Genomic DNA, 26,372 nt, shown 5'->3' on the forward strand with positions numbered 1-26,372 from the left:
AAACTTTGCAAGTTTCTCAGCCGGGGCAAGGGCAACATTTGAACGATTGTGTGCAACCGATGTTGTTGCAACACTCACTGATGTTGTTGCAACACTTACTGTTCCAACATTTACTTGACTTGAATTTGTCATTTTTCTGTCACAAATGACAGACAATTTTAGTATGTGAAATACTAACAGTAAAGAATAAATCCTTACACAACCTGTTTCTGATTTAACGATAAATTTTTTATGTTCTTTTAATCGTTAATCGAATGAATTTTAAAAATTCAAACGGAGTAGAAAACCAGAAAGGTTTTGAATCTCCAAAAACCTCAAATACAAAAACTATTAAATTTCTTAAGCTTGTTATTTTCTGTATTAAGGTTAGCAAAATAGAAACAAAAAAATAGATGAAACAGATAGAAATAATAATCCGAGTCCACAAAATCCACTGTGTTTTCTTAAGAAATTTAATCCCCTCAAGTACCCAAGGTTGCAGATTAATTCCTCCCAAGATAAAACAGATTAACCTATTAGAGAAGTAGCGGTACCTCAAACTTCAATAATTTCAGCGAACGCAAGAACAGTAACGAGAACACACATAGACTCAGGCGATCGACAATTTGTTTATGTAAGAAAATGTATGCAGAGAGGAAACATTTTCAGTCAATGAAAAATGAAAAAGACCTCTTATTTATAGCCATTTGTAGCAAGGAATACATCTGTTCGGACAATGGTGTCTTTCCAGAACGTTGCGTCTTTTTTGGGAAAAGTAACGCCTTTTCGGAAGGAACAAGTCCCTTCAGAACGTTTTTACCGTTACATGTGAATCAAATAAATTCCATTATGCGAAATTAATTCTGTTAATTAACTAACATTCTGAATTAATTTATAAGACAAAAGAAATCAATTAATGAGATTGATTAAATAAATTTTGTCCAAAAAATATTATCAATCAAATCATTTGCCTAATCCGAAGCTGAGCGAGCGACGATGACTGCGCGAGGGGGCACCTTCTTTTTAACCCTTTAAGAACTAAAGGAAGTGTTTCCTAATATAAGGACAACAATTTTCCTTTCTTCTACCAATATGGGAGAAATGACTTTTCATTTTCCCTCCAAAATTGGTTCCCCCACATTTCCATTTTCTCTTCTTATTTCCCATTCACACCTTGCTAAAACCAACAGTCACAGTAAATGCAACACCAAGCTTCCAATTGGATAAGTTAAAACACTATATTAATTTTATACATGAATAATTTATTTCTTATCCAGCTATTGTGAATAATTTATTTCTTATCCAACTACCAGACGATTCAATTTTAAGTCTAGTAATTAAAACGAGAAAAATGAACTACATGTCTTTCATAAATATATATTTATTCTCACTTGATTATGATTACTTTATTTATATTCTCACTCAACCCAACCAGTCCGTGTTCACATTATTATCATTGCTACATCAACAACGAATATATACATGTGTCACTTATACATATTTTTCTCATTTGATTACGGTTAACTAATTTATATTCTCACTTCAATTTAATACTTTAGTAAATTAGTACGGTTTCGTGTCAAACAATATTATGGGAAAACAATTTCACTAGCAACACATTTACTTTAAAAGTGTGATGTGATGTTTCCATAGAAAATTGCATGTTCATATCATAAACATCTTCTAGTTATATTTAGTAGGGTTTCTTAAATTGAACATTTTTATAGTTCTATGTTGTGCTTTGTATTGACAATCATTTAGCAATAGCAGAACATACCACACACCCCGCATCTAAAATAATTTGTTGTAACCGAATCTTTGGATCTATGCTTATTTTCAACTCCTGGAAGCATTTCATTGATCACTACGCCTTCCTTGTCTTTGTTTTTGCTGGCGAGCATAAGTTTTTATAAGAACGTTTTGTCTCAATCAGTTTACACCATATATGACGATGGATTATGCTTTGAGGAACAACAATGAGTAGTAGCTCAATACAAACAGAAAAGACTCTTTTTTGGAGGGGGACTGATATTGTTTTTGGAGGGTTCTTTACTTGTAACAAAAGGATTCTTCATGTGTGGATATCCCTCTTTCACCTCTAAAGTTACTTTCATATTGTTTGACCATCAAGCATTACCTAAACACTAGGTGATGATATAACTTTTTGTTTCCCACCCAGTGTCTGGTACCTGCATTGGAGCTTGACTATTTCGAATTCGCGCCGTGTAGGGCTCCATTCGGAGAGAAGCACTCCTTACCAAGGATTTTTCCATACTCATGGCTCGAATCCAAGACCTTTGGTTAAGGTTAAGAGAGTAGCAGCTTCATCTACTACACCCCATCCTTTGGTGGTACTTTCTCTAACTTTTTAATACTTCTTTCTATGGTCGGCTTTAGATAATCATCCCTTAGCACTTAAAAAAAGAAACTGGCAATTGTATATGGTTATATATATATGTAGTGCTTAAAAGCAAAAATTCCCTTGGCTTACCAAAACAGTCTAGGTCCAGAAATAAGCAAAATTTTTGGTGGTGGGGACTTCTTTTCTTTTTTTCCACTTAGCTATAGATGATTATGACTTGTTAAAGTTAACCAAGAAGCAAAAACTCTCCCTTGAAAAGGAGATTCTTTTCCTGTCCCACAACTTCATGCCTTTTAAATATTCCTTTCCATGCACAAAATGATGCCATCCATATATTGATTCCCTCCATTCTCAACATTTAATCTCTCTATACATTCATCTCTCTTTCTTCCCCTCTTTTTCCAGAAATGGCACAACAGATGGAGGTAAGCCTTGCTTCTACTTCCATATCAACAAGTCTTTGGAGAAATCGAACATCATATTCATGTGGAGCATATTGTTTTTTTAATTATGTTTATGCTTTTTCATGCAGAAACCTAGAGTCACAGAGATACAGGTGAGAATGGACTGCAATGGTTGTGTGCAAAAGATCAAGAAGGCTCTACATAGCGTCCATGGTGAGTAAGTGATGCATAAAGTACTAATTCAGTGCTAATTCTTTCTTGATCTCCTCTTGAACATGTTATGATAGTCTATGCGTATTTCTACAGGAATTCATGATCTTTATATAGATTTTCCTCAGCAAAAGATTACTATAGTAGGATCGGCAGATCCTGAGAAAATAGTGAAGGCGATTAAGAAGACAAGAAAGAGTGCCATTGTTTGTTCCCACATAGAACAAGCAGACCCTCCAACAGAGCCAGAGGAAGCTGAACCAGCTGAGAGTGAAGCACCCACCCCTGAATCCAGCAATCCTCCAACAGAAGCTCCACCAGCTGAAGAGCCACCCCACGAACCGCCAAAAGATCCACCAACACAAGAAAATCAACCAGCAGAGGAGAAACAAACACATGAGGTTGCTGACAACGCCAAAACCAAATCAGGCCAACCCTCTAAACCAAGAGATGTTGAAGAGGTTCATGTAATTTACCACTATCCACCAGACTATGGTTACAGATACAACTTTAGCCAGGGAATGAGTAGTCCTGAGCCACCTAGGGATCACGGCTACCGATACAACTATGGTCAGAATGTGATCCATGAGCCACCCCGGGACCATCGTTTCAGCAGATACAACTATGGTCAGAGTATGAGCCAAGAGGCATCCAGGGACCATGCCTACAACAGATACAACTATGGTCAGAGCATGAGCTATGAGCCTCCTAGGGACCATAGTTACAGATATCACTATGGCCAGAGCATGATCCATGAGCCTCCCCAAGGAGACTCTGGTTTCAGAAATAATCACACTCGTCCTATCGGTCCAGAATTCAGACCTGAGATGCCACCACCAGGTCAACCACAAGGAGACTCTGGTTTCAGAAATAATCACACTCGTCCTATCGGTCCAGAATTCAGACCTGAGGTGCCACCACCAGGTCAACCACCGGTTTATGCGACTCACAGCTACAATAGCTATCAGCCATCACCCTATGTGACTGGATATGAATACATCAGGTCACCACCAAGATACACACAATATACTAGGCCAGAGCATTACTCTGAGGACTATCACTATGGAAACAACAGCAATGGAACAATCAGCTCAGTATTTAGTGATGAAAATCCAAATGCATGCACAATAGCATAGGAAGGGTGAGCAAAATGGGTTCCAAGGGAAGCAAGTAATTTTTTTGTTTCACCTGTATGAAAGAAAGATGCCTAACTAATTCCAGATGATTCGTAAAGTAACTCTCAATAAACAAAAATAAAGCAAACATTTGTAAATGTTGAGAGAAATGAGATTCTTGACTTCAAAAGGTAAAGGGAATATATCCTCCACTCCACCTCTACAAGGCTAATTATACCACCTTGCATTCATTTCCTGAAAAAGAATACTAATAAATCTACTTTATTCTTGGAATTTATTCTTCAGCTTTACCGTTAGCCATCCTTTATGCTTGAAAGTTAATCATCATTTTCTGCCAAAGTACAGAAAGTTGAAATGGAGAAATAAAGGAATTTGGTACTTCTGTAATCTTTGCATAACAAGTTTTATAAATTAATTCCCATTGAATGACTCAACCTATTATCGGCTTTGTGCAATCTGAGCAATTACTTATCCTTCTGAACATATTTCTTTAGGCAGGGAAATGCAGACAGCAATTACCAGATAACAGCACCTTCTTTGGAGAAAAAAAAATTGCTCATCTAAAACATCTAAAACTTACACATGCCAACTTATTTTCTCAATGATGTAAAATTCCTTGCACCATGGAATAATTCCATGTGGAGTCAATTAAGAACAGACAAGGGCAGCAAGAAATCCATACAGATGATACAAATTAGGTGGGGTTAAAACTGAGATTTCCCCGTAAAAATGATACTTGGATTAATATGAATTTTCGCCCTAAGATCATTTAGTTGGAGTGTAACATATATCATCAACAAGGAGATGATGTTGATTACATAGCAGATGAATATGAATGAAAGAACTAGATGATTTTATTGATGAGTTCCAAGGCATAGACTTGGGTGGCTTTGATTCAGATGTAGATGAGTTGTAAGGCATAAACTTGAATGACTTTGATTTGGATATAGATGAGTTCCTAAGTGTAGACTTAGGTGGTTTTGATTCAGATGTAGATGAGTATGACTATATGAATAGAAAAATGCAAGATATTTCGGCTGTTGATGTAAGGAAGGGCAAAGATATTCAAGGGACCCTTTGGAAAAGGGTTACCACAACCAGGGAGTAGGCAAAGAAAACTACAACCCTATCATAACTATGAAAATATTCCTCAATCTAGTGAGATATCAGAAAAGGAGTGCAAAACCACAAACAAAAACGGTTTATACTATGATTTCAGATGAAATGCAAGATCGGTTACATCAACGTTCTCTTACCCTAGCTGAGGAATTTGGTTTGGGCACTTTCTAATCATGATGTGCACCTGATATCTCATTTTTCTATCATTCATTGGCCTGTGCGAAAACTTAAAATCTCAATTCATCAAGGCATGTAGTGCCACTCGAGAAACATCGTGAAAGCCTTTCAGAGGGATTTATGGAGACCCGAGTTAGCAGTCTTGTTGTGTAAGATAAGTTGCTTGTTACTAGTGGATTACACGGAGAACTTATCGTCAAGTATTTAGATAAGCTTGGAGTTTTCTTTTGTTCTCGCCGACGTATGCCGATGATGACATTACCACTACTATTGAGTCAACGACAATGCCAGTGGTGCACTTTATTTTATAGCTTCAAATTATGATTCTGGAGTTAGAGAAATTTCAACTATCTAACCATTTCCATTTTCCCTAGCCAGTGAATTATACATCACTCAGCCCTGATGGCAATCTCGAACTCTAGGATGGCATCACTGGCCAGGGAAATTGGAATTGGTTAGATAGTTGAAATTTCTCAAAATCAAAATCTCTAACTCCAGAATCATTATTTGAAGCTATAAAATTGCACCACTGATAGTATTAGTGATCTCGATAGCAGTGGCAATGGCATCATTGTCATATGTCGGCCGAGAACAAAAGGAAACTCTAGGCTTATCTAAATACTTGATGATTAACTCCCCTTGCAATCCACAAGCAACAAGCAACTTATCTGCCACAGCAAAGGTGTTTACTTGGGTCTCCATAAATCCCTCTGAAAGATTTTTAGGATGTTTCTCAAGTGATGCTACATGCTCAGATAAATTGACAGTTTCAGTTTTTGCACAGGTCAATGATGACCAATGAATGACTGAAAAAAGAGACATCAGGTACACATCAATGTTTGAAGATGCTCAGACCAAATTCCTCAGTTGGGGAGAGATAATGTTGTTGTGATGGGTCATGCATTCCATCTGAAATCATATTATAAACCGTATTTCTTTATAGTTTTGCACTCCTTTTCTGATGTCTCACCAGATTGAGGAGTATTTTCATAGTTCTGATAGCATTGTAATTTTCTTTGCCTAGTTGTCTCTTTGGTTGTGGTAACCCTTTCCCAATGGATCCCTTGAATATCTTTGCCCTTCCTTACATCAACAACCAAAATATCTTACATCAACAACTCATCTGCATCTGAATCAAAGCCACCTAAGTCTACGCTTAGGAACTCATCTACATCCAAATCAAAGTCATCCAAGTTTATGCCTTGCAACTCACCTACATCCGAATCAAAGCCACCCAAGTCTATGCCTTGGAACTCATCTATAAAATCATCTAGTTCTTCCATTTCATATCCATTTACTACGTAATCAACATCATCTCCTTGTTGATGGGACATGTTACACTCCAACTAAATGATCTTGGGGAGAAAATTTAGGATGCCTTTTTTTTGCCCGTGGATCACGATAGGTTTTTTGGTTGACTCCAAGAATGGAAAGGTTGTTTCTCTTTTGTGTGGACATGTGTACTAATCATTTGCATCAGCGTGGCATCCTAATCGCCTTACATTTGCAATTGGGAACCAAGATAAAGCGTGCAAAATATGGAATATTTAGAGCTTGTCCAAGTCAGTCACTACTTTGAAGGGTAACTTTGGAGCTATTCGGCCAATCCACTACACGTTGGCAGATCTATGGGTATGATAGAGCTTGTAAAATTTGTCCACATTTTTTGTGTATAATATGGAAATCATAGTATAAACAAGCACCTATCTTAGAAAGTCAGCAAAAACTGAAGCACAGTGATTTGTCTACCTGGGTTTCCTTCCCTTGAATATGGGGTTCATGCAGATATCATTGGCTCTACTTTTGTTAACATAACCATTAGCCAGATGAGCGACATATATTGGTCATAGCCGCTTGTCAGCAACGCAAGCTCTTTGATTCTCTACCAGGATCGTAGAAGCTCTGATATAATATGAGAAATATTGGAGAAAATATTATTGAATTGTATACCTACATTATTACATTAAGACCTTATTTATAGATAAATGTTACATTAGACTCTTTTCTCAACTAGGACACTACAGTACAATACTTTTCCAAGTACGATTTTATATTTTTATTTTTATTTTATGACTGTTATGTTCCGACCCTCTTTCTAGAACTTTGACCAAATCCACGGGATACCTACCACCTCCCCCCAACAACAGGTATCAAGTAACTCTATGTACCAGGGCTCGGACAAATGGGAAGAATCACCTAGTGTATTTGTCTCTGCTAAGTTTTGAACTTGAGACCTAGGGTTCTCAACCACTTCATTGACCACTAGGCCACACCCTTGGGTGCCATGTAGGATTTTATATACTAATCCATTTGCAAGTAAGAGGTTTTTGCTATAAAGGAGACCACACTCAATTTTATCGTTCAAATGACCAGAGATCGTCTAGCTTACAAATAGCACGATAAAACAAATATGAACCTAAATATAATCCATTTCTACCTTTAGAGTGCTCACATTATTAAATCAAAGCATGAGTAGTTGTGTCGTTGCCCAAACTCAAGGAGGATACTAAGTGGGCGATTCCACACGCCAATGATAAGGGACTCTATATTAGTACTAAAAGACACTCTTGATATCTCATCGAAGAAATCAATTTCTTGTCCACCTCAAATCCACATTTTACATAAAAAAATATGGAAAAATTCTACAGGCTCTGCCATACCCATAAATCTGCCATCAGACGTGTAGCGGATTGACCGAATAGCTCCAAGGTTACCCTTCAAAAGAGTGACTTAGTTGGACAAGTTTCGAATATCCTATATACCGCATGATTTATCTTAGTTCTGAGTTACAAATGTTAGGCCATCAGGATGCCAGGCTGATGCAAATGAGTAGTCCACATAGCATAAACAAGAAACCTACCCTAGAAAGTCACCAGAAATTGACGCATGGTGATTTGTCTGGCTAAGTTTTCTTCCCCTAAAAATGGGGTTCATGCATTTATCTTTGGCCTTACTTTTGTTTACATAACCATTGGCCAAATGGGTGACATATATTGTTCATAGCCGCCACCGCCTGCCAGCAGCGAAAGCTCTTTGATTCTCTACCAGAATCATAGAATGTTCGTTACAATGTGAGAAATATTGGAGTAAAATATTATTGAATTGTGTATCTATATTATTACATTAAGACCCTATTTATAGATACTACATTAGATTCCTTTTCCAACTAGGACACTACATTACAATCCTTTTCCAGTAGGGTTCTATATTTTTTTTATAACCGTGGTGTTCAGACTAGCTTTCGTGCATCTCAACTAATTGCACAGGATACCTTCTACCTTCCACCAACAACAGGTATTAGGTAACTCTTTCAACCAACCTAGGGTTCTCAACCACTTTATTGACCACTAGGCCATACCCTTGGATGCCAAATAAAATTCTATATAGTAATCCTTTCCCAAGTAGGACTATTCTTGCTCTTGTTCCTATTCTAACAGTGTTTTGGAGAGAAAAGAATAAACATAGAAAAGTTAAAATCTAATAATCTGTAAACTCCGGCCTATATATAATTAAACGAAAACGATGTACCGTCTAGAAAAGCCTAGAAGAAGGTGACTCATGCAGACAATTGACTCCTTTTTAATAAAATAGAATAGCCAAACCAGCCCAGCTAGCTGGTCGATCTCAGAGATCTTATTGACCGGCAAACCGAAGACGGACGACCACGGGTGTTCGGTGATGTAAAAGATATGTTGGTAGCTAGCCAACTCTTCTTTCTAACGGGGTTAGGGCGTGACCTACAAAATGGAAATAGTGAGGCATGGATCTCATATAATGGGAAGTTCAAAGATGGACGCGCGGTTCGGCATGAAATCATAAAGGTTTGAGGACCCATTGGTCAAAGGAAAGGGAAAGACCTACTTCCAAAATGAAGTTGTATGAAGCGAGAGTGTTATGTACGGTTCCTTTGAGAAGGGTATGATACCACCACCTATCATGCCCGACAAGTGGTCCACGAAGTTGCATCACTACTCACCTGGTCTATGCACATTGCTCTCTCCAGAAGGTTGGTCGCCTATCTTAGATCTTCCCCTTTCCAAAAAGATCTCAGGCTCGATCTAGAGTTTTGTATATAAGATCTACCATCACATCTTTGATGGGAATCTATTTCATACCCTATTTGGTATTGTTCCATCCGAGCTCCTACTCCTAGAACACTATATAAATCAACCTGTTAAAGACCCCGAATGGGTGGAATTTGTACAACCAGACCTATAAACCCAAGGACTTTCACCTAGGCATTACGAAGTCATGGTGCACAATTTTTGGGAAACAGACTTTTGTTTTTCAACTCGTGACCAGATTTCCTCTCTCTTGACAAGAGAACAATAACTAGTGATAGTGAACTCCAGATTTCTAATGAATTCTCATCTGGTCACGTAATTTGCACTTTCACTAGTAGTAAAGTAGCGATGAGAAGTGAAGAAAGTTCCTTCACACATTTGAGATGAAAAATATAACATTCAACACAAAAGCACTAGAGTCAGAGCACCGATTAAAAAGGATGTACTAGTGTCAAAGCATGGATCACAAGCTCCAAAAATGACGATTAGCCCCAATATAGCAAGGATCTGATAGCAACAGAGAATCTCAAATTACAGTTTTCTTTAATCTAGGAACAAATCCAGCATGGAGTAACTAGTTTTATTTGTAGTTCTAACCTATAAGATTCTTCTTCTTAGGGAAATGACAAATTGTCTTGCAATCAAAATAAGCAACCACCACAAGTTCAAAAACAAGGTGTTGGATATAGTACAGACTACAGACACAAAAGAACAGTGTGCCAACAAAACCAAGTGATCACAAAGTTTGGGCCAATGTTAAGTGATACCATTGTGCACATTGGACTTAATTTCTGTCTTGACATCAACCTGATCAAGAATCTTAGGCAAGGGAAGTGAAGCCCCCTCAACATTTGCACGATCGAGGGTGGTAACTGTTCAATGCAAAAAAGAAATGTTAGGACACACTAGTATCACAATGCAAATTGCCATCATATTTTATGATGGTACAGACTGTCCTCACAGAAAAAAAATTGCCTCAAATCTTTATGATTCTTAACCTTTAAAATGTTAAAGCAAATAACAATTTTTCCTTCCTTCCAAAAGAAATAGATGATCGAAAAAGTAAACAAGTTGCACTCCAATTTATCAAATGTAACTACATGACATTGTCTCAGTAAGAAAAATATGTTGAAACATCTCAAACATCACTTATAGCTATGCATATCAAATAAACACCCAAATCATACAAAATTTGGAGCTAAAAGATTACGCAAAGGGGGAAGAATAGATATAAAACAACATAATGGCACAGGACGACTATTATCTGAAGCTTTAGGACAATTTTTCTTTAGTAATTAATATGGCATAAAATTGTATAGATGTGCATAGTGAATGCAGAAAGGGACCTATAGGATCAATCCATTGAATTCATGTCTTCAAGAGTAATAGTAGCTTCACCCCACAGAAACACAAAAATGTTAGTCTCAGAACACCACCTTTCAACCAACCCAAAAATCAAATTTGGATTCGTCTAGACTCTATACACTGAGCTCTTGAGACCTCCGTAAATTCTACAGCTTTCCATTTAGGGTGATGGATAGCCTCCATCGTTTCAGCCCATTCTTTCCATTTCATTTGTTGACCCCTCCATCAATTGCAACCATGTAAGGAGACTTTAAATGAAATGGAAAGAATGGGTTGAAACAATGGAGGCTATCGATCACCCTGTATGGAAAGCTGCAAGAATTTACGGAGCTGTCAAGAGTTCAGTGTATAGAGTCCAGATGGATCAAAAATTGATTTTTGGGTTGGTAGAAAGGTGGTGTTCTGAGAGTTGACACTTTTGTGTGTTTGTGAGGTGAAGCTAATGTTACTCTTGAAGACATGAATTCAATGGATTGAGCCTATTTTTATCGAAGACAATTGAAAATAATAAAATTTCATACGGACCATGACAAGGCTTGAATAGTGATTTAAACACAAAATATAGTAATATCAATTCCCAAACCAAATAAACTCTCACAGAGAGCTTTCCCACATAGCGCTTCCAAATTAAACAACTCCAAACGCTGGAAAACAATTGAAACCAACAAACCCAACCAGAAATAGATAAACAAAAAATCTAAGCAGCCTTGGTACAAAATATTGAAGCAACAGAGACAAATAGGGATTGGAGCAGCAGTGGATCTAACACAACAACTGGAAGAGTGAATAGAGTAAACTGATGTTGCAATTAAGAAATTGCAGATCTGCACAGATGCCAAATAAGATTGCAAAATAATCGAGATCCAGTCTACAAAAGAAAAAAAATATCTAAAAGATCTTCGCCCTTTGCCGAAGGTGAGGGAAACTGGTAACTCATGGATGAGTGACCCAAAGTAGAGAAAAAAAGAAGAAAAGAAACGAAACCTTAACTTGGCTATGATACCATGTCATTCATAAGGTATGAAGAATAATTTCTATATTACTCAAAGAGAACAAGGATATAAATACAAGAAGAGAACAAACTAACTATGATGACTAAATATTCAAATCCCTAAAATTCAGCTATATTATCTATATCATTAATATTCAGATTTTGTAACACTTATAATACAGAGAAAATAAGTTAGGGTGGGAGTACCAGGTAGAAATTAGCCATGTGGAAAGAAGTGAAAATGCATTAAAATTTGGGAGGTGATAGAAAATTTTCTGATATGACAGAAGATTTCAGAAACATTTACATCACCATGCCAAATTTGTCAATAGCAATTTATACATATTTGGAACAACAATTTGATTGTCAAATACGGGATTTAACAATCTCATGTTTCTACATATAAATTATACAAGATAGGGTAGGAAAACGCAAAGGAGGAGAGAATGTTACCCGTGACTCTGAGTGTTGGATACTTGTTTAGATTTGCGAGATTGACTGAAGGGTAGAAGGATCCCATCAAGTGAACTTTTTAATCTGATATCTGCCCCAGGCTGCTCTATAACTTTTCTAATGATGGTTTTTTATCAACATTCCATATGCAACAAACATATGACAGCAACCAGACGGGCCGATTGATTGCAATTTTGCTGAAAAACTTTATGTGTGGCTTCTTTCTGTTTCTTCAGTATTTTCTCATCTAAAGATGCATATATTTTTATTGGCTTTGAATTGTGAAATTTCTTAAAACTCTTTCCATGCCATAAGTAGCAAACACCAATTTCTGAAATGGACAAAACACCAAAACTCGCATCATTTTCATCTCAAATTTTAATGTTGTAACAATCCAAAAAGACAACTGGGTGATCCATTGCAAGAAACCAGTGTGCTGATTTCTTTTCGCTACCATCTAACTTCCAAACTGCTACATGTCGGTCACTAACAACAAAAGAAAGAACATGTCTCCCATCTTCAGAGAAAACCATACACAAACACCTCCCTAATAAAACAGGAGAAAAGAAATAAGATGACTCACAACTCACAAGAATGGCTAAATAGAAGTCTTCTGCAGTTGTGTTGACTTCACTTAATCAAGAAGTAAATGCATCAAAAAGGAAAGCATACAAAAATAGAACAAAAGATGTGTACCACTCTTCTGTTTCTAGGACTCTTAAAAATGTTGACAGGTGTGAGTTAGATCCTCCGGAAGTAGTGCATCATTGGAGGATCCTACACAGGTGTGGCAACTTTTTGGAGAGTCTAAGAAACATAGTAACACTCACAGGGTGGCTTGAAATTTTGGAGCTTTTTGTCATCCAAGCAAGAGAAAATCTTCAAGTGAGAAGTTGTTGGTGCTAATATTTTCCCATCTGGCTAGACAGAAACCCTCAAGAGGAACCAGTTTCAGCAGAAACAAATTAAGCATAGAATGTCGGTTGCTATAAGGAGAAAACCACTACAGGAACGCTAACACAACGTAGAGGGTGAATAGGACACAAATGGAGCAGCACAATGAAATGTATTCAGAACATATAGTGATAAAATATGACATGAGAAGAATCTTGCTAACTCTTAGCAAAGGGGATCTGGTAACATTGTTGGGAGTACCCATTTTGCATTATAGAAACTACATAAGGGGTCAAAGATGTCAATCGTTCAGTTACTAATCCAGATTGACTAAATGCAAGATTCTCAAAATGTAGCCATCATTGAAGACAATGAACATGTATAGATATAAACCTGATGAAATGGATAAAGATGATATTGCTTAAGTGGAAGCTTTAAACTTGTGCAGTAAGTTCCCCGACATGGAATCAATTTTGCTAACCAGTCCATCAGCACCAGCCGTTTAAATGAATGAACCATGTGAAGAAAGATGGCATTCCCTTCAAGCGCAGGTGCAAGCTCAAGTGCAGTCAGTTCAACAATCTCAGTTGTTCTGCGAAGTCTGTGGAGGTGATAATTCAACAAATATGCGTGGAGATAACCTAGAATCCGTACATTTTTGTGGGAAACGCAAGTAGAGGTACAGAAAACCAAAATTTCATGAACAACATCAGCTCGATTAGAGGAACCACCTAAATTTCTCATGGGGTGGATACCAAATCAAAACAAATACAGGCCACAGGGCCAAAAACAACACTATCAGCAGAATCAGGGTAATATCATTCAGGGGTTAGATTGTCGGAGTGCAGAATTTCAGCCCAAAGTGTGTTGAATTCTCGCCCAACAATGGCTGAAAATCACAATAATATAGAGCCCAAATATAAGATGAGGTCATGACTCATGTGGGCTTTGGGTGCAAATTTGCCAATTTTCTCCTTATTCCTGTTAGCTAATTTTAGGAAGAAGTTTGATATTTTTTTAAAATATATTTTTCCTAGTTTGAAGTTTCCTAGTTTAAAAGTTTTCTAATTAAAAGAAGGATTTGAATCTCATGCTATCTAGAGTAGGTTTCTCCTATATGTAGGGGTTGATTTTGTTATTTTCAAAAGACACGATTAATATTATTTGAGGGGTTTCCCTCCTTTACACTTTTGTGTATGGTGACTATGAATTTATCTTACAACATTATAAGAAACGATTCTTTAAAGGTAAGTTAAATTTTTAACTTTATATCTTTGTTTCTATTAAAGTAATTAAAGAAGGTAATTAGTCTTGTATTAATTGTTGTCTCTAATTTCTTTGAAATAGGGGTCTACATCACTTTTGATCTAAGTTCTTGAATTGACTTTATTAGTATCATAATTAGTTTTAGTCCTCTAATTTTGAATACTAAAATAATTTAAGTTCTTTACACTTCATTTTGAAATTTGAGAATTTTATTCTGAAATTTTACATATCTTTCAATTCTTATCTTTAATCTTTGTATTTTCCCTTTTCGATTCTTATCTTTAATCTTTGTATATTCTCTTTTACATTCTTTTCTTGTTTATTCAAGTAACCCAATTTTTATAATTGAACCCTAGGGTTTCTCTATAAATATTCACCTAGTCATTTATAATATTGGTTCCACAATTCCTGATTAACACTCATTACTTACAATTTTTCATAAGTTTAAACTATAAAGCTTTTTGTTCTCAAGTTTACTTAAGTTACATTGTTTCTAAGAAACAACTCAGGCTCATAATCTAGATTCTACGTTCAACTATTTATTATTGTTCTTGCACTCATTTATCGTTCCGTTGTTTTCATCTATTTTATTATAAGATAAATTTTATCCGTATGGTTTTAAACCACCCTTAGAAATTCAATTGTATTTTCCCTTTTCAATTCTTTTCTTTAATCTTTGTATTTTCCCTTTTACATTTTTTTCTTGTTTATTCAAGTAACCCAATTTTTATAATTGAACCCTAGGGTTTCTCTATAAATATTCACCTAGTCATTTATAATATGGGTTCCACAATTCCTGATTAACACTCAATACTTACAATTTTTCATAAGCTTAAACTATAAAGCTTTTTGTTCTCAAGTTTACTTGAGCTACTTTGTTCCTAAGCAACAACACAAGCTCATAATCTAGATTCTACGTTCAGCTATTTATTATTGTTCTTGCAATCATTTATCGTTCCGTTATTGTCATCTATTTAATTATAAGGCCAATTTTATCCGTATGCCTTTAAAAAACCCTTAGAAATTCAATTGTCCCATTTTACGATAAAGAAAATCATACAAAATGAAAAAAAGAAGAACTAAAATGCACAACATATACATGCATGAAACAAAGTTCATAACTTTCCTTCCCCAAATTCTAAGTTGTTAGGTGTAAACTAAATTTATGATAACTTCTCCCCTCGCCGCCCTCTCTCACACTCGAGGTAATGCTGAAAGATACGGTTTTTGTTTGACACTTTTCCCTCATCAACAATCAATTTCACTAACTTTTGGAGGTAAATATGACAACATTAATTCTTTTTTCCTAAAAGTAAAAGTTGAATAGCCGGAAACTATACGAAAAGTATAATTCACTACAATTATTCACATACGAAAAAATGGCGAAACGAATTAATTAATACGAGTGAAAATTCAATTGAGGGAAAAATATTAACTTGACTCGGCCATCACCGGAACTGATAGCAAAGAATTCCAAAGAGGGATTGAAACAACTCAAGATGTCCCTAATATTTGATGTTCCCATTGTTGAAATGAAGCTTAGGTTAAGAACTTTGGCTTGTGGTGGCATGTTGGACGGTGGAAAATGAGGGTGGCCGCTGAAAAGAGAAATAGCAAAGTTTTATACTTGCGCTCTGAAATAATGTGGCTTCAAATTTTTATATTTATATTTTGGTTTGTGCGTGTGGTTGGGGGAGGGCCGGAGGGGTTGTGTTTTATTTATGTACCTAATTCTTGTTTAGTCATGGATTTCAAAGTTGAAATTTAAAATTTGAGTTTTTCAAATTGAGGTTTTGTGAACGGAAGTTTCAAAAATTCTAACACTCTTTTGACCTAATTTTTGGGAACTTGAAAATATTTGAAGACGATATTTTCAAAATCTAATCAAATTTCACGGTCAAACATATATTTGAAGATGAATTTTCAAAACTTACAAATACTATATCATGGGATAGAGGAGGTGATCTTATTTATGCTGAGGCCAAGAACATGGGATAGCTACAAATATCAAGTGCAGGTGCAAGCTCAAGTGCAGTCAGTTCAACAATCTTAGTTGTTCAGCGAAGTCTGTGGAGGTGATAATTCAGCAAATATGTGTGGAGCTAACCCAGAATCCATATATTTTGTGGGAAACACAAGTAGAGGTACAACAAACCAAAATTTCAGGAACAACATCAACTCGATTGGAGGAACTACCCAAATTTCTCATGGGGTGGATACCAAACCAAAACCAATACAGGCCACAGAGCCAAAAGCAACACTATCAGCAGAATCATGGTAATATCATTCAGGGGTCAGATTGTCGGAGCGCGGAATTTCAGCCCAAAGTGTGTTGAATTCTCACCCAACAATGGCTGAAAATCACAACAATATAGAGCCCAAATATAAGATGAAGTCATGACTCATGTGGGCTTTGGGTGCAAATTTGCCAATTTTCTCCTTATTCCTGTTAGCTAATTTTAGGAAGAAATTTGATATTTATTTTTTATATATTCTTCCTAGTTTAAAAGTTTTGTAATTAAAAAAAGGATTTGAATCTCATGCTATCTGGAATAGGTTTTTCCTATATTTAGGGATACATTTTTTTTTTTCAAAATACATGATTAATATTATTTGAAAGGTTTCTCTTCTTTACACTTTTGTGTATGGTGACTATGAATTTATCTTACAACATTATAAGAAACGATTCTTTAAAGGTAAGTTAAATTCTCAACTTTGTATCTTTGTTTCTATTAAAGTAATTAAAGAAGGTAATAAGTCTTATATTAATCGTTGTCTCTAATTTCTTCGTAATAGGGGTCAACATCACTTTTTATCTAAGTTCTTGAATTGACTTTATTAGTATCATAATTAGTTTTAGTCCGCTAATTTTGAATACTAAGATAATTCAATTTCTTAGCGCTTCATTTTGAAATTTGTGAATTTTATTCTCGAATTTTACATATCTTTCAATTCTTATCTTTAATCCTTGTATTTTCCCTTTTACATTTTTTCTTGTTTATTCAAGTAACCCGATTTTTATAATTGAACCCTAGGGTTTCTCTATAAATATTCACCTAGTCATTTATAATATGGGTTCCACAATTCCTGATTAACACTCAATACTTACAATCTATCTATATCTATATTACCTTAAAAGCATGAACTCCTAAATGGAATGTTAAATTACTATAATATCCCTAACTTAGGTTGTGACTTTTTCGATGAGTTGTTACTTTTCTGATAAGTTGTGACTTTTTTCAAAGGGTTGTGATTTTTCGATGAGTTATGACTTTTCCAAAGAGTTGTGACTTTTTCAAATAGTTGCGACTTTCTTAATAAGTTGTGACATTTCCAAAGGGTTATGACTTCTTGGAAAGGTCATGAATTTTCAGATAAGACACAAAAAATATTTGCTCATACTACCCTTTGTTAACTATAAATAGAGGGGTTTCCTCTCATTTTTCAGCCACAATTTTTTTTTTATCTTCTACTCTTTTTTTTCTACTTGCATTTTAAAAAATTTCGTGTGATTTATTGTCGCTGAGTGAGTTCGAAGTTTAGCGGAATATGAGGTACCACTATTCTGATGAAGTAAATTGTTCTATCGTAAGAGGGTACATTCCTTAACCTCGGGTACTTGAGGAAAATAATTCTGATGATATAATATTAATTTTTTTCTTAGTATATACAGTAGTATGTAATGTTCCAATATATGAAGTTAACATAATGTACTCTAAATTCATTTGTTTTTGTTAACAATTTCTCTTGTGATGTAGTTATATGCTTTTGAATATCTTTATTAAAAATTATTAAACTTCGCAAGATTTAGAGAATTGTCACGATTTGTTTTTTGATGCTCAAGACAAAAGAATGACTTTATTTATTAATGCTACTTATGTGATTTAGATTGTTAGGTTGTTTGCTTCAAAATAATTATTACTATATAAACATTTCCCTTTTTATATTATTGAATTACTATTTCTTAATATTTAAGTATTTTCGATGAAGAAAACTTTATATGACTTGTAATAATGCCAGTTGAAGTTTGTAATAGTTTAATTTTTATTGTAGTCTAAATTCATTTGCTTTTGTTAACAATTTCTCTTTTGATATATATTATGCTTCTGGATATCTTTTTTCAAAATTATTCAACCTCTCAAGAATTAGAGAATTGTCACGATTTGTTTTTCCGGTGCCCAAGACAAGAGAATGAAATTATTTATCAATGCTACTTATGTGATTTAGATTGCCACGAAGTTTGCTTCAAAATAACTATTACTATATAAACATTGCTTTTTTGTTTTATTGATTTACTATTTCTTAATATTTCAATATTTTTAATGAAATAAAAGTCCATCTGACTTATAATAACGCCAGTTGGTGTTTTTATTAGTTCAATTTTTATTGTAGTATAAATTCATATATCCCGAACTTAGGTTGTGACTTTTTAGATAAGTTGTGTCTTTTCCAAATAGTTGTGACTTTTTTAATAAGTTGTGACTTTTCCAAAGGGTTGTGACTTCTTGTAAAGGTCATGACTTTTCGGATAAGACACAAAAAATGTTTGTTCATGCTACACTTTGTTGTGATTTTATTGTCGTTGAGTGAGTTTGAAGTTTAGCGGAATATGAGGTACCACTATTCTGATGAAGTAAATTGTTCTATCGTAAGAACAAATATTCATTAACCTCGAGTACTAGAGGAAAATAATTTTGATGATATAATAGTTATTTTTTTGCTTAGTATATACAATAGTATGTAATGTTCCAATATATGAAGTTAACATGATGTAGTCTAAATTCATTTTTTTTTGTTAACAATTTCTCTTGTGATGTAGCTATATGCTTCTTAATATCTTTTTTAAAAATTATTGAACTTCTCAAGAGTTAGAGAATGATTTGTTTTTTGCTGCTCAAGACAAAAGAATGACTTTATTTTTCAATGCTACTTATGTGATTTAGATTGTCAGGTTGTTTGCTTCAAAATAATTATTAGTATATAAACATTACCCTTTTGTTTTATTGATTTATTATTTCTTAATATTTAATTATTTTCGATGAAGAAAGATTTATATAACTTGTAATAACGCCAGTTGAAGTTTGTATTAGTTTAATTTTTATTGTAGTCTAGATTTATTTGTTTTTATTAACAATTTCTCTTGTGATGTAGAAATATGTTTCTAAATATCTATTGTGCAAAGCTTATAATTCAAATCTTTGCTTAAATTTTCTAAATTGATTATCACGTGCAACACACGTGTCGAAAAACTAGTTTTTCATAAGCTTAAACTATAAAGCTTTTTTTTTTTCTCAAGTTTACTTGAGCTACTTTGTTCCTAAGTAACAACACAAGCTCATAATCTAGATTCTACGTTCAGCTATTTATTATTGTTCTTGCACTCATTTATCATTCTGTTGTTGTCATCTATTTTATTATAAGGTCAATTTTATCCTTATGCTTTTAAACCACCCTTAGAAATTCAATTGTCCCATTTTACGGTGAACAACATCATACAAAATGAAAAAAAAAAGAACTTAAAGGCAGAACATATACATGCATGAAACAAAGTTCATAACTTTCCTTCCCCAAATTCTATGTTGTTAGGTGTAAGCTAAATTTATGATAACTTCTCCTCTTGCCACCCTCTCTCACACTCGAGGTAATGCTGAAAGATACAGTTTTTGTTTGACACTTTTCCCTCATCAAGAGTCAATTTCACTAACTTTTGGAGGCAAATATTATAACATTAATTATTTTTTCCTAAAAGTAAAAGTTGAATAGCCGGAAACTAAAATTTGATTACAGAGTGCTAGGAACTTTCGACGGAAAATTTGCCGACCTAGGGTTTCTGGTCTCTCCTACATAGGCAGCAGCTGCACAACTATCATGGCTGCTACGGCCACTGGACGGCCTCCTTTCGAGGCTGTCCAGCCCGGCCCACCACCCCAAACCACCACATACGCCACCCTTTTCAATTCCAATACTATAGATCCTAAACAATCTGCCTTAATTAACTAAAAAATAATCGTAAAATCAATCAAAATAATTCATGGAGAACCTACGATCACGTTTTCAATGGAGGAAAGGCAATACTTTATTATCGAAGAGGGATTACATCAAGAAGTGGTGTTTAAATTATCCCATGGTGTGCTAGATTTGAAGGTATTAAGGTCAATTTTACCGAAACATCTTGGTACCAAGGACAATTGTTTAATTGGCTTACGTGCTCCAAGAAATTTTTTGTTGAGGTTTGATCAATATGCATATTATGTACTAGCTTTATCTCGCTCAGTTAATTATTTTCTCTACAATGGAGAGGAGCACCAATATAGGGTTTTTCCATGGTCCATTGGATATAACCCGAAGGAGGAAACGCCGTTAGCTGTGGTTTGGATTTCTTTACCGAAGTTATCTCCATATTTGTTTGCAAAGAAGTCTCTGTTGTCTATAACATCAGCAGTTGGAAAACCAATAGCTATAGATAAAGCTACTCAAATCAAGTCAAGACCTAGCACTACTAGGGTCAAGGTTATACTTGATCTAATGGAAAAGCTTCCAAATCGTATAAGGTTGCAGTTTGTGGATGGAAAATCTGGTAAGTTGATCGAGGTTTTTCAGGAGATTGTATATGATAATCTACCTTTGTATTACAATTATTGTAAGGACCAAGGTCATGATGAAGATAGTTATCGTTTGATCTTGAAAAGAAATCAAAATAACAAACAAATTGATGATACCATTGAAGTTTCTTTAAAAGGTACTACCGATAGTGAAAAGTATCAAGGCGAGGTGAGAGAAATATTAAATGAAAAAGAAAAGATTGTAGATGTCGATCAAAGTAAGCTACTTCTTTAGATCGACAATTGGTTGCTTCCACTTCCGAGCAAAATCGTGTAGACTCAATGGATGTTGATACAATTATTATTGGTGTTCAAACAACTACCAAAAACAAAGGTGATTGCGATAACCAACAGGCTGCTACTAATGAGGTGCAATCAAAAGAAGTTGGGCTGAATTTGATGTCTAATGCAACGTAAAACGCAGAGGGAACACCAAGAGTTGGGGTTGATGCGCCGTGAGTTGGTTCAGGGTAAAAATCAATAGATTCAAGACAAAAACTAATGGATACATCTGATGTTGAAGATGCTGAAAATTCTGGGCAGCATGTTTTGCAAGTTGAGAACGAGAATCCAACTAAAAACTGGACACTAGTTGCACACAAAAAATCAACTAGTAGTCGGATCCTTTCCCCGACTAGTCAAAATAATTCTCCATGTAGTGAAAAGGGTCCGACTGTGAATTTTTATGATAGTGAGAAGAGGCAAGATACTAGTAATGCCTCAAGAGACCTATTATGTTCGAATAACTTTGATGCTTTATTGAAGACTACTGGAAAGCAAGTAAGGTTAACAGAGAATGACAACGATTTTATCCAAGAAAAACAAGTCTCACCACCTTCTTTGAATAACAAATTAAGTCCAGAAGCTCCCGTATTTGTGCCTAAATGTGTGCTTGCAAAGAAGAATGAGTCAAGGGCCTTAGTGTCAAATATAATTGGTTTGGGTGAGGATTCTCTTGATGAAGATGGAGTGGATTTGGGTGAGGATTCTCTTGATAAAGATAAGGAAGACAATATGCTGGACATATGCTTTGATAGAGTGGGTAGGGAAGGAGATATATCATGTAGGCAACAAACAAGTGGAAGAAACTAAAGCAAAAAGAAGACACATGGAAGACAACATAGTTGGGACGGTAAAATGACTGAGGAGTTTGTTCCAAGGCACCTACTGATGCGACAGGCAAAGTAAAACCATTTGATAGTACAATAAATCCACAAAGAAGGTATGAATCATCAAGTATTGTTGGATAGGTTTGAAGAAGAAGACAAGAGAAAAATACTTCAAGTTACTTTTGATGGGCAATCAATCTTTTTTAATTCATGCTTTTGTAATAGAAAGTTTGAAGCTGGTAACTCAACTTTCTTCTTGATTGACATATTTTTACGTTATTTAAGCATCCTCAATTGTAATATCATCATGGAGTGTATTACAAACTCTGTGATGATCAGAAATACTTATTTCTCTCTAGCTCTTGTTTTCTTCATGCTTGTTAGGTAGCAGAAGTTAGGTTCTTCATTAGGATTAGTAAGGTAAGGCCTGATGAGTCCACGATTTGGACTCATTTTGGGCTTAGTTTGAAAAAAATTAGTGTCTCGAATGCATATTTTGTCTCAATAACTGATATATATCTATGAATTTAAGGTATTTGAACTTAGGGACAAAACACGGACACTATTGAGCAAAAAGGAACAAGGTAGCTGAAAGAACGAAAAAAAGAAGGCACGAGGATCGCCTAAACCATTGGGTGAGTCACCGAATGGCCTTAGTCTTGCCTAATGTTCCAGTGTGCCAAGCCGTGAAGGAGAAAATCAAGTCGGCGATAGAAAAGAGTAGTCGGCGAATCGCCGAACAGTTTCGCAATGCAGTGCCTTATCGCCTAAAGTTACAGGACCTCAAGGATACTGAAGGCAAAAGAAAAAAGGCGATACAAATGACCAAAGGGTGGATCACCGAGTGCATCATCGATCCCGACTAACTGCGCCGACTGAATCTTCGCAACACACTTTTTGACAACTATAAATACTTGTTTAAATTTTTAGCTTAGTATCAGATTTTGTAGGGAATCATATTATTATTCAGTTTTTGAAGTTTAGAACTGATAACTGAATTTGAGAGACATTTTTCCTAAGCTTTGAAGATTTCCATTTCTAAGAAATTGGAAGTAGGTATTGAAGATTCTTCATCTTAGACGTTTATAAAGACAATATTAATCGTACCCAGTTGATGGAAATGCATTTCGGTATCAATTCCTATCTCTTTACTATGTCTAGCTGAAACCCCAATTCTTGGGGTGTGATTATGTGATTATGGGTTGAATTAACTGCTGGGTATTGATAATTGAAAGTCTATTTGGTGTTTAAAAGTGATTTTGTTCAATAATTGTGATTGAATTTAATGGGTTGTAGTTGCAAATACAATCCTAACTTCGTTTTTTTGGCTTGCTCGAGAGAGAGGTTTTAAAACCAAAATTGTTGAATCGATGGACTGTGGGTATTGGGTTGTCATGGGTTCAGCTCGAGAGAGTGAACCCTAAACCCTTTTCCACACATTCAGCTCGAGAAAGTGAATGGACTAAAGTGAAGGCTATGCTTCATTGCCACTTATTGGTGTTCGAGAGAAACCAATTTGATTCGGGGTAAATTGTTCGAGAGAAAGTTTACTATTAAATGCAATTATCCGGTTGTTTACCTTAGCCCATAATCCTATCACATCCCAAGAATCCCGTCTCCATATTCGTATTTTTATATTATTTATTGTTTTTAATTGCTTGTTGACTACAAACCCCCCTTTTGATATTTGACACTTGTCTCAACCCTTAATTTATCATGTTTTTCTTTGTAAATATGTTTAGCTATAATTGACTTGAGCATATTTATACTTTTCTATTGATTCTTGAGTACGAACCACTCCCTTGGGACTCGACCCCAACTCACTAGTTGGGTTATATTACTACTCACAATCGTTGGCACTTGAACTGGAAGTAGTGTCCTGATACGTGAAATCAAAATGGCGGCGCTGCCAGGGAGTGGTGTTACTTATGAATTTTTCGCTAAGTTGAATTTTGTTCTTGTTAGTTATAGTTCTACTTACTTAATTTCAGTTTTGTTTTGCTTGTTTGTGTAATAAAACAGGAAGTATGAGTGTGAGTGGAAGCAATGGCAACCAAGTAGGCCATCAATATGACATCAGAAACCTCAACGATGTCAATGATCCTTATGCTAATGACCCCATCTCATGGGAGTTATTGGTGCCATTCGCTTGCCTCCGGCAGAAAAGAACACAATGTTCCACATCACGAGTATTATGTTGCAACTCCAACTAAAAGGGCTTTTCAGTGGTTTGGCTCATGAGGATCCCCATGAGCACATTAGAAACTTCGTGGATGTATGCGGACCATTCTCCTTCAAGAATATCTCCCAAGAATCGGTCCGGTTGAGGTTGTTCCCGTTCTCTTTGATGGGAGAAGCTTGCAAGTGGCTGGCTGAATTGCCACGTGAATCAATAACTTCGTGGGAGGAGTTGGTTATAGCATTTCAAGTGAAATTTTTCCCTCCCTCGTAGATGATGACTCTTCGAGATAGCATTCAGAGGTTCAAGCGTCTAGAAGGCGAGCCAATTCATGAAACTTGGCTGCGATTCAAAAAGTTGGTGCTTCAATGCCCATCTCATGGCTTGCCTGATAACGTGGTGCTGTAGTATTTTTACCGGAGTCTTGACTCGGTAAATAATGGTGTTGCTGACCAACTTTCTCTGGGAGGTTTGATGCAGCAACCTTATGTGATTGCGGCTTAGCTCTTGGATGACATGACTACCATAAACAGGGCATGGTACACCCGTGAATACCAGGTCTCCCCTCTCACGTTCAAGTTGACTAAGGAACAGATAGAGAAGGACCAAGAGAGGGACTAGAACATGGCCAAGATCATTACACACCTTGACATTTTATCTAAAAATTTCATGGGAGCTAGTGCTCAAAGTGTCAATACCGTGGGTAGCGGGTGTGCTAATCTGGATGAGTCAAAGTTTGGGGCCTTGGATAATGAAGAGGTAAATTTCCTAGCCAACCAATGTGGTGGTTATCGTTCAAACTACTTGAGGCAGGGTGGTAACCAAGGTTGGAGTAGGGATGAAGGTTGGAAAGATCGAGATCATGAATGGAGGTTCTGTAATCCAACTTGGAAGGATGAGGAGAATGATAGGTATGTGCCTCCCTACGAGCGCCAAAAGCTGAAGGATTTAGAAGGTGGTCGGTCTGAGGATATGCTTTCTCGTATCCTCAACAAAGTTGAGGGGTCGGACAAGATCTTGAAAGAGATGAAAGAAGATGTGTTGACCCTTAGCCAGACCGTTACCTCCCATTCAGTATCGATCAAACAGTTGTAGACCCAAATGGGTCATATCTCATCTCATTTGAACCCGAGACAACAAGGGGGTTTGTTGATACTATGGCTAACCCTAAGAATGAGGTTTAAGTGTGGACTTGCATCGTGCCGCGACGTTAACTAAGGCGCTGCTTGCGGGGCAACCCAAGATCCCTTATTGCTTTCGTTTTTGTTTTGATGAATAATGGTGTGTTTAATGTTTAGAACAAAGTGTAAAGGTCCAATCGGCATATCGCCGAAGAGGTCGGTGACCCCGACCCAGATTGTTGTTGGACTCAAGAAAATTTTACGTTGGAGTATGTAAAACTCGGCGAGCCTAAGAAATTATTGGTGAGTCACCAACCAGGTCGGCGATCACGATCTATACCACCATTGGGACCCCCAAATCAACTGAAGGCCCTGTAAAACTCGGTGAGGTAAGTGACCATTTGGCGTTTCACCGAGTGGGTCAGCGAGCATGACTAAAGTCGCCGACTGGGCAAGCACTGGACGTTTTTTATAAGGCCTAAGGTTTAAATTTACAGACTCTTCACTTTCCCTCACTTTAAATCTTCACAAACTCACACCTACACCTTAGTTTATATATTATCACATTTCGAGAAGTATTTTAGCTGTTGATTGGTGCTTGGAGTTAGATTACATTGCTACCTAGCATTTCAATCTTATCTTAATCGGCATAAAATGTTGGTTTTCCGATTCCCGAGTTCATTTTTATTGAAATTGTACTCATTTGCAACATTATTATCTTAATTAACGTGTGCTGGGTCTCTTTGATAGGGTTACAATGTTTAAATGCCTGTTTTAAATTCGATAATCCTGCCCGTAATGTTTTTGATGTTGAAATCTCGTATTTTTGTGCTTTTAAATGAATTAATTTATGTGGGGTTGTGCTTACATGCCGTTTATTTTGGTTGGGTGAAGTTTGAGTTGCCCATATTTGTGCCAAATGACGTAATTTGCCCATTGAT

The 26,372-nt window shown here is 35.9% G+C and overlaps 1 protein-coding gene and 4 pseudogenes across 3 annotated transcripts; 3 read left to right on the forward strand and 2 right to left on the reverse strand.

Annotated features, from left to right (window-relative positions):
* The first annotated feature begins 2,677 nt into the window (after nt 1-2,677).
* LOC125821678 (early nodulin-75-like) lies at nt 2,678-4,478 on the forward strand. 3 transcript variants are annotated; one of them, XM_049501078.1, is made up of 4 exons: nt 2,678-2,766; nt 2,874-2,958; nt 3,052-3,777; nt 3,862-4,478. In XM_049501078.1, exons 1-4 carry the CDS (start codon nt 2,749-2,751, stop codon nt 4,089-4,091), a joined length of 1,059 nt encoding a protein of 352 aa, XP_049357035.1. In that variant the 5' UTR covers nt 2,678-2,748; the 3' UTR covers nt 4,092-4,478. The 3 variants fall into 3 exon arrangements, with proteins under 3 accessions (XP_049357035.1, XP_049357033.1, XP_049357034.1); XM_049501076.1 differs by having other exon boundaries at nt 3,052-4,478; XM_049501077.1 differs by having other exon boundaries at nt 2,701-2,766; nt 2,874-2,962; nt 3,052-4,478.
* LOC125821674 (uncharacterized) lies at nt 4,240-5,809 on the forward strand (annotated as a pseudogene).
* Nucleotides 5,806-6,721, reverse strand: LOC125821682 (uncharacterized; annotated as a pseudogene).
* Nucleotides 6,722-10,207: 3,486 nt separating this feature from the next.
* On the reverse strand, nt 10,208-20,820 carry LOC125821683 (uncharacterized; annotated as a pseudogene).
* A 125-nt stretch (nt 20,821-20,945) lies between these two features.
* On the forward strand, nt 20,946-24,718 carry LOC125821684 (uncharacterized; annotated as a pseudogene).
* The last annotated feature ends 1,654 nt before the right edge of the window (nt 24,719-26,372 follow it).

The sequence above is a fragment of the Solanum verrucosum genome, unplaced genomic scaffold (assembly GCF_900185275.1).
Source record: "Solanum verrucosum unplaced genomic scaffold, falcon-dt-bn FXZP01000213.1, whole genome shotgun sequence".
NCBI lineage: Eukaryota > Viridiplantae > Streptophyta > Magnoliopsida > Solanales > Solanaceae > Solanum > Solanum verrucosum.